This window comes from Tripterygium wilfordii, chromosome 2 (assembly GCF_013401445.1).
Source record: "Tripterygium wilfordii isolate XIE 37 chromosome 2, ASM1340144v1, whole genome shotgun sequence".
NCBI lineage: Eukaryota > Viridiplantae > Streptophyta > Magnoliopsida > Celastrales > Celastraceae > Tripterygium > Tripterygium wilfordii.
In genome coordinates this window covers 758,207-767,459 of record NC_052233.1, presented here as the reverse complement: position 1 = coordinate 767,459, position 9,253 = coordinate 758,207, and the positions used below count along the sequence as shown (strand labels likewise).

Genomic DNA, 9,253 nt, shown 5'->3' with positions numbered 1-9,253 from the left:
AATCGATTGAAGAGCCCGGAAGGGGCAGGAAGGGAAACTAGAGGTGATATGAGTGTTGTTTGTGCTTTTGACATGCAAGAAAAGAGAGAATTAGGTCAGCATAAAATAGAATTTGTGGAAGACTAGTGCTTCCAATTATCCTTCAAGACAAGGACAACCCACCAAATACAACTACTGAAGAGACACCGGTGGAGAAAGGAAAGCCACTGAGAGAGGATTTTATATATATATATATGCTCTTATCCTTGCATGCTTCTCTTTTTCAATTATATATAAAGTGGTGATAGACTGTTAGGACTGCTTTTCAATTCAAGAGTTTATTAGTATTGAATAATTGGTCTTCAAGTGCCTTATCTATTACCACTAATTAATCTTTTTCCAAAGCAAAGTATCATGTCATATATACAATTATCTATTTATAACTAGGTTTATGGGCTTCCAAGCCCGAACAAAGGAGGGTTACGATAGGTTAGTAACTAACGTAAAACTTTGTCAAACTTATGAACATGAGTCTAAATGAGAATATCGTTGGGGCATTCCCTACGTGCGACGCGTTGCATCTGATCGGATGGAGAAAATAAATACATATGATGGATTCCCAGTGATGTTCTCATAGACTAGTGTAGACAACCCAAAACTTTTGTGATAAAAGCTCGAATGATGATGATGATCTATATTATGTTCGAAGCAACTTTCAGAAAGTATACATTAGCATTGATGGGGGAATGCTATCATGTTGAGACATATCCAAGTTCGTTTGAGAAGCTATTTGAAGTAGCATATATACTAAAAAGTATTAATATATGCTATTTTATCAACCAAATGACAAATTGTAGTAGCATTTGTAAAGCAATTTGGGTGGGAACAGTACTCTAGGAACCATTTGCCAAATTGTCTCTGAATGGACACTTTTAATAACCATTTGGGATGTTTCATCAAGAAGTTTACTACCTGACATAACTCTCATTTTCATACACTTTCACAATTTGAGAACCATTTGAGACTTTTGACAACATTAATATACCAGAAACAATTGTGTTTGAAGATATAATTAAGCATGTCAAGGATGGGTTCTTGTTGAAAAAAAATTAAAAAATAAAAATAAAAACCTTACATAGAGCATATATCCCAAAGGCACCTATACAGTATATTCAGAATAAAAAATAAAAAATAAAAAACCATCAGAAAGCATATCACAAAAGAAGATACACAGTATCCTTTAGAATAACATTTGTCCTGAATAACAGGATTCTGTATCAAATATGCGACATGAAATCATTTGCTACACTTCTGCTAATTAAGCCATATCTTATATATAAATTCTTCTTGAAGTGAGTGTAAATTCTGCAAAGGAGACATCTTACAGAAGAGAAAACTCATAAATTTACACAAGAAGAAATGGATAAACATAAGATTAATATTAGGTATTGGGCGGGTGTCGGGATCTGCTGCAGAACAAATTACAGCAGACCCCGCTTTAATAAATATAAAGAAGTCAAAATTTTCTAAAATATAAAATAAATTATTAATGAGTTTTTGATCTTTTTATGAGTTCCATAATATAATTTTTTTTCTTAAACAAAATTCAAGTTCACAATATATAGACACATGATGTTTCGAGTTTATATTCAACGGTTCACAATTTTTATGTTTAATTTGATTTTTATTTGGAACAAAAAAAATACCCTTAGACTCGTAAATCAGATCAAAACACATTCATAATATATTTTTTTTTTTAAGAAAAATTACAATGACTTTAAAGTCATTACAGCGGGACCTACTGTAAATCCACCCGTACTGGGCGGGCATCCTGAATAATCAACAATGTAGCTTATGGGCTAGGATGACTAGATCCGCCATGAAATATATAAGAACGGGCCTTTAATCATGGGCTCTACTTGAAATACTTGATTGGGCTTTTATTCACGTAAGAATGGGCCTTGGTATTAGTCATCAGCCTTTTATATAAATGGGTCATGCGGGTAAGGTGTTTGATGAAATGCGTGAAAGAGACGTGATTTCGTAGACAGCGATGATTCCTTCTCTTATTTACATGATCAGCATAGTGTATGTCAGAAGAGAAGGAACATGGCCCGAAATTCTCACAAATTGTTGCATGAATGAGGTGATTGTGAGTCGTTGTGCGTGGGTTTTCAAGCAATTCTCAATCCTAGACAGTTGCAGGATCGAAGTGGAAGCTTGTTGTTCATTCGAACGGGGTCGAATATTTCAAGGGCAAATTCCTATCCTTGTTCCTTGTGTTGGAGGAGACTCCATGCCAGAAGGTGCATGAATTGACAGCTCTATTTCATGCTGAAAAAACAGGTCAAAACTGGCTTCTTTTCCCAAACTGCAGATGGGGGGTTTCCATACTTTTGACATCTCTGCAACATCTCAAAGATGGAGTTATTGTGAAGGATCATTTGATTGTTGAAGCAAAAATTCTTGTCACTTCTCAAGTTAAGGGTAGTTAGGAGTGTTTCTTAAGAAACCTGAATTATTCTTGTAATGTTTCGTTGAGCTATTATTTGTGAATATTGTGCTAATAAAACTTTGAATGCTAGTGTGCATTCAAAGTTCGAAACCACTTAATGTGTTTGTGGCTAAGTTGGCTGAGAATGAATCTTTCTAACTGAGAGTCTCAAGTTCGAAGCCACTTAATGTGTTTATGGCCGAGTTGGCTGAGAATGAATCTTGAGTTGGCTGAGAATGAATCTTTCTAACTGAGAGTCTCAAGTTCGAAACGACTTGGGTGATAGTTTAGTTGACAAATTTCTATGAGGTCAAACCATATGGACTCGGGACGTCTTGAGTTCAATTATCACTGAGAGCAATAACCTTGTGGCCACGCGCTGAAAAACTTTTACGCGCACAAGTTTGACGACTCAAGTTTAGACTCACATCGAATATCCGTTCTCAATTACCAAAAAAAAGTCCAAGACTCAACTCCTCGAAATTCACCGTATACACCTTGTCAAGGTACTTATGAGAATGGAGCGATCCAAATACCTGAAATTTACATATAATTGTAATTCATAAAACCCTAGTTGAAAAGTCTTCATCGAACACTTAATAATATATCATCAATAGCATCCACCGACGAACATCATTATTCAACTAATATGACACCACTCTTTATTTAAAAGTCTTAATCTGCTTTCTCTTTTTTTCTTAATTTAATCAATCTTTTTTTAATAAGTAAAACAAAGTCACTCCCCATCAAACATCATCACCATTAGCTTGACAAAAAGTTCATTAAAAAATTGGTACTAATCTGTAATTAATTAATTAATTAAACAACACATTTACACCAAATTCATGTGAACCATTCAATTAATGGCATGCATGTATGTCCACTTGAATCTCACACTAATCACACACCAAGAACTCTTAATGAATTCAAACCCAAAAACAAGGCATATCAGGTCATAGTCTTTGTTCCCTCTTTTGTATTATTTATAGTTCTAGTGATTCTTTATTAATATGCTCATCCTTCTCTTGTTTTTTTAATTGCCCGAGAATGAGATCATATCAGTTTGCTCTCTGGACATTCGATATGGGTCTAAATTCGAATAGTCAGACATGTACGCATAGAAGTTTTCCACATGACGACAATGTAAGTTGGGATAAAATTCAGCGTGTGACTACAAAGATATTGTTTCTACTGAGAATCAAACTCATGATTTTCCCTGTCTCCATATGCTTTTGATCAAATTAAAATAAGATCATATCGAGATTGAACCTGAACCTGAACCACCCAAACTAACTCTGCTTACTTTCTTAACGTTAACTATAGTTTGGTGTTTAACATATATCATTGTCAACTAATTAATTAGGTGTTTAATTAGTAGATTAAAGTCACATCAATCATATATGTATGGCACTTGGTGAAGGTGGTTGGCTTAAATTGGCAATTTGGCATACTCTATTCACTCACCCATTGAGAAAATGAAGTACTGGAATGTAATTTTTTTTTCTAATTAGGTGTTTAATTAGTAGATTAATGATTTCATGCTCTTAAAATGGTTCTTAATTTGATTCAGCATAAAATTTCAGATTTTTTTTTAAAATAAATTGTAGTACTGAATAAACTAATCGGGTCTGCGTTATAGTCTATAAACCACTCGTATCATACAAAATTAATAAAAAATTTGTATGATACGAGCATGATTAGCATGTTTTCAATCATTAAACACTTTAAATTTTATCCCTAAAATTTTGATAAACTGTAAAAAAAAAGTTAATTAATGTTTTAAAAACTAATTTGACTATTCCTGATTAACCAAAGACGATAAGGTAATGACATGGTTGTCAAACTCAAAAAATAAAGTTATCATGTAAAATAATAAATTTTAAAAATTCCAATATTGTCATTGTGTTTGCTAATAATTAAGCTTCTAGAATTCCATTTCATTTTCAAAATTCCTTTAAATACACTCTTGAATTGGTTTCTTGTCTATCCTTGATGTGCATGCATACCTACTCATCAAGGACTCAATTTTCACAACTAGAATTTTAAAGTGTTTAACTTTTATTTTTTCCAATAACTACAAAAAAATATTTTTTAAAGATAATTTAAAAAAAAAATAGTTGGTAGTGAGTTAATCATTTTCAATTCCATGATAGACCGGCACGCATAAAAATTTCTCACCCGATGATAGAGTAAGTTGGGTCAAAGTCCGGTGTGCGGCTATAAAGATATTTGCTCACAGTTAGAATTGAACTCAGACCCTTCCAAATTCATACGAATTGATCCTAGAGAGATTCAGCACTAGACTTTCACCCAAGGTGGTTGATGATTATTGACTTCCTTACATAGCACTCATGAAAATTATTGAAACAAAGTAATTAAAAGGTTGCATAATTGATTACGGAACCATGAATTTAATTTTACATACATGCATATCATGAGATTGTGACCAAAACATGACATGACACCAATGTTTGGTACTATATGCCAAAAATATGTGACATCAAAAGGGAAAAAAAAGGGAGATTGAACTTTGCAAAAGAATATTTTGTTGAATTTTCTTTATTTGAGATGGAATATTATTGGAAATGCAAAAGTTATTGGAATCCTAAGAAAACTTCAGCCTCTAATAATTTTTTCCTTCAAGAGATGAGCTAGGAAGTAGGAACCCGTTTGCCATTTCACTTTTGGGTAATATATCTTATCATGGTGATGAATGTTCAAGTTGTTTTTTTGGGAACCATAAGAAAAGTTGGAGAAAGTTTGCTTGTATTCTTATGTGCTAAGTAAAGAGGGAATTATATTGGCATGAAATAAATGTGAATGCTAAAAATTCTTGGATTATAATTTATGTAGTATTATACTATTATTCTTATTGTGCTAAGTAAAGAGGGAATTATATTGGCATGAAATAAATGTGAATGCTAAAAATTCTTGGATTATAATTTATGTAGGTCCCATTATCCTATAAGCAATGGTCACGCACTGGGCTTGGTCGAATAAGAAATTTTTGTGTGGACATGAGACCAGTATTAGTGAAATTGAAACCCTTCATTCTTTAAAAAAAAGTCAAACTAGGTTTCTTTAATAAGTCAAGTATATATAATAGCAGACTATGACACTAAGAGTGTGTTTGGATTGAGGAATGTGAAAGAAATGAAGAAAAGAGAAATGCAGTTTTCTTCCAATATCATTGTTTGCATAGTATATAAAAAAAATTAAGGAGATGAATTTGAATGGAATTGAGGGGAAGATTTCATTAAATTTTTATCAAAATCCTTTTTTAATATAATTTTTTATACTCTTGTACATAATACTTTAATATAAAAAATAATGATAAATTAATAAATTAAACCAATTGAGTGATTTATAATTGTAGAATTTATGAATAATTATATTATTATATCATACAAAACCACCATTAATTGTCTAATACATTGTGCCACACACTTAGGACAGAAGAACTTTTCATAAAGCAGCAAGTAGTAATTCACAAGTGGTAAAATTCCAACAACATTATTGAACAACAAAAGAAGATCAGACCACTAATTAATTACACATAACTATCAGCTCTTGATCATTAACTACACTAATTATATTTAACCAACACTAATTTCACAGTTCAAGAGCAACCCAACAACCTTAACTATTCCATACTCCTTAATACTCCATCTCTCTCTCTCTCTGTCTTCAAAATTAGTAGTATTCATTGAACATGTGATCAGCAGAAGCCATAATTGGTTGATTCAGATAGGGCAAATTCATTGGGTTCAAGAAGCTATGATCAGCAGGCAAAGTTATTGCTGATGCAAAAATTGAATCCCCAAAAGCAGTTTCACAGTTGTTTGCATTAACAATCTCATTCAGAGTTATGGCTGATGCAAGAATTGAATCCCCAAAAGCAGTTCCACAGTTGTTTGCATTAACAATCTCATTCAGAGACTGCAATCTGTGGCTAAGCTCACCAGCTTGAGCTCTCAATATTGAGTTCTCAGCCTCAACATTCAAGTAATGTTGTCTACTGATGTTGATGCTAGTGATGATCTGGTGGTTCTCCTCCTTGAGCTGAGCCACCAGAGCCATCTTATCGTCCAAAAGCTTCTGCTTCCTCATCCTGGACCGTCGAGCCGATTCCCTGTTCGATATCATTCTCTTCCTCTTCCTCTGGTCAATCAAAGCCTGCAATTCCTCTTCAGGGCCTGAGTTCAGTATCAGTGATGACCCTGAAGATGTACCACTAGAGGAACCCATTTATAATAAGACCCAGAATTTGAAAACCTTGTTTGAACCAATTACAAGCAAAACCCAAGACCGATTTAACCCAGATTGATGAACAAATTGCAGATAATAGAGCTAGATTAACTAATTTAGGGGCAAATTGATGCAATAAAAAAGGCTATGAAACATAGTACAAAAAGTAGAGGAAAACAACTGAGAAGGATTGAACAAGATGGGCCTTGCGCCTCAATCTTGAGTTTCTCATACAACTAGAAAGGAGGATTTCACTGAGAATTGGAGACATGAATCTCAAACATCAAGATTAAGATATTAATCATCAAGCTTTTGTTCCCAGGAAAGACGCAAACTTGATGATGAAGAACACTGATTTGGCGTCAAAAACACAAACCCAGTACAGAAAATTTTGCTAATTTATCTGGGTTGTAGCTAAGAATTAGATTTGATCACAAAAGGGCACTTGATTTTGAGTTCAAGGAACTCAAAACCAAAGAGACAGGAAAAAAAAAAGTTCTACAATGGAGAGGATTAAGAGGGGGAAGGGGAAGAGGTTTGGGAGAACATAGGGTTGGATTTATAGAGTAAAAATGACTACCAAGTTGATTAATTTTTTTAAAAAAATAATTGAATAAAATGAAAATGTGCAGAGATATTTGTAAAAAAGAGAGGAAAAAAAAGGACTTTGGAATCTCCTCAGAGGAAAGTTTGTTGGGAAAGTTGAAAAGTAATGTACTCATGTGAAGGGGAACAGAGAAAAAGAGATGGATCCAAAACTCTTACAGATCCAGCTGTGAACCAATATATCTCACATATTACATCATATCTTGACTCTTTATTCTTGAATGTTACAAAACAAAAACAACAAGAATCTCAACTGCTCAACCGCTACTATTTCAATTATTCCAGTTTGATTCCTATCATTATAGCGTACAAAATAACCTTCATTTGTATGATCGAATCAATATGGGATGTTGGGGACCTAATGTTAATGTAATTGTTCGAGACAAAAATCAAATCATTGTGAGTTTATTTAGAATTTTCATGTTAAATTTGATTTTTGTTTCGGAGAAAAAAAATATATTATTGGATTCGTTATAATGAACACTACACATTTATGATTTTTTTAAAAATAAAAATAAATTCTTTTACTGACCAAAAAAGACATTACAACGGGACCTGCTGTAATAAAATTACAACTGACTCCCCCCACTCATCAATATGTGCATTTGTAAATAAATCTGGTGAAACGATGACGTTTTCAATTGGGCGATTAGTAATGCTGCCCCAAATGTCACCAACCATTTCGTGACAGCCTAATTGATTGCATTTGAGTATTTGTTTGATATCGGAAATTCAATCTTAAGTTGATACAATTATTTTCAAATAGTTTATCATAAATCTCGATCCAATTGATATGTCAGATGGATTTGTGTATATCTAATATGATCTTTTAGATTTAGTGGATTGTATAAAACACAAGTCTGCTTAATTGTTGTAGATTAATAAAAAAAAAAAAAGCACATGTTCCCTCAACTATTGACGAAGTCTCTCTGTTCAAAGAGAGTTTTATCATCACTTTCATAAAGATCTCAAGATCTATTCCGAATCTCATATCACTTTTGGAAAAAGGACGGCTAAAATGAACCATCTATCGCTGCAATTACATTAATACCCATATAGGATTAGATGGTGTAGTGTCAAAATGAGTGGTATTACTTTGTTAGCGTAATAATTCTTACCGCAAACGTGATGTCGTGAGCTCAAGTCTCATGAATGTTTTCATTTATCGTAATTTATGAGAAGGATCATTGCTCAATCCCAGCGACCCTACATTATCTTTTCGCATTGGGCCTCATCCCATGTCTCAATCGGTCTATAATGATTACGAAGTCTTTCATGCGATTCGAGATTTACCAATCAATTATCCAATGAACGGATGAGTGGATTCCACTTGTTTGGTCAACCTTATACTTCTTGTAACTGTTTGAGGTTAGCAGTTAGCAGCAAACTTTAGCGCCTAAAATATATATATATATATATATATATTATTAGTCTTCCAAACATATATCCTTATTGTCAACATAGAAATGTATTTTGTTGTCTAAATCAATTGGGTGAAAGTATAGTGGTGATTTTTTTTTGGCGTTAAATCATATGGACACTGAAGGTTTTGAATTCGATTTCTACTGAGAGTATATCTTTGTGACCACGCGTTGGATCTTGGCTCAACTTACCATGTCGTTATATGAAAAACTTATATACACGTGAGCCTAACAATTCGAGCTTAAATCCATATCGAATTTTCAGTTTTAATATCATTCTCGATTATAAAAAAAAATTGTTTTATTTGTGTGTTCTGACTCAGTGTATAACTCTAGTGAGTCGTCCTTCTTCGTGAAGAAAGGTATATAAGTGGGACTTCAAAAGTGAAAAAAAAAATTTAAAAAGGAAACAAAAAAAAGTAACGTAAAAAAGTTTGTGATGCAGGGCCCATTTGAAAATACCAAAAGTCCTTGTCATGACTCATGAGTGTGGTTAATTCGGCCT

General features: G+C 33.1%; 1 protein-coding gene across 1 annotated transcript; it reads right to left on the bottom strand.

Annotated features, from left to right (window-relative positions):
• Positions 1–5,930: 5,930 nt before the first annotated feature.
• Positions 5,931–7,320, bottom strand: LOC120006704 (bZIP transcription factor 11-like). Its single transcript, XM_038856842.1, has one exon. It carries the CDS (start codon positions 6,719–6,721, stop codon positions 6,167–6,169), a length of 555 nt encoding a protein of 184 aa, XP_038712770.1. The 5' UTR covers positions 6,722–7,320; the 3' UTR covers positions 5,931–6,166.
• Positions 7,321–9,253: the final 1,933 nt, after the last annotated feature.

Bases quoted from the DNA above. Each gene is read 5' to 3' on its own strand.
- LOC120006704 (XM_038856842.1), bottom strand. From the start codon at position 6,721: ATGGGTTCCTCTAGTGGTACATCTTCAGGGTCATCACTGATACTGAAC.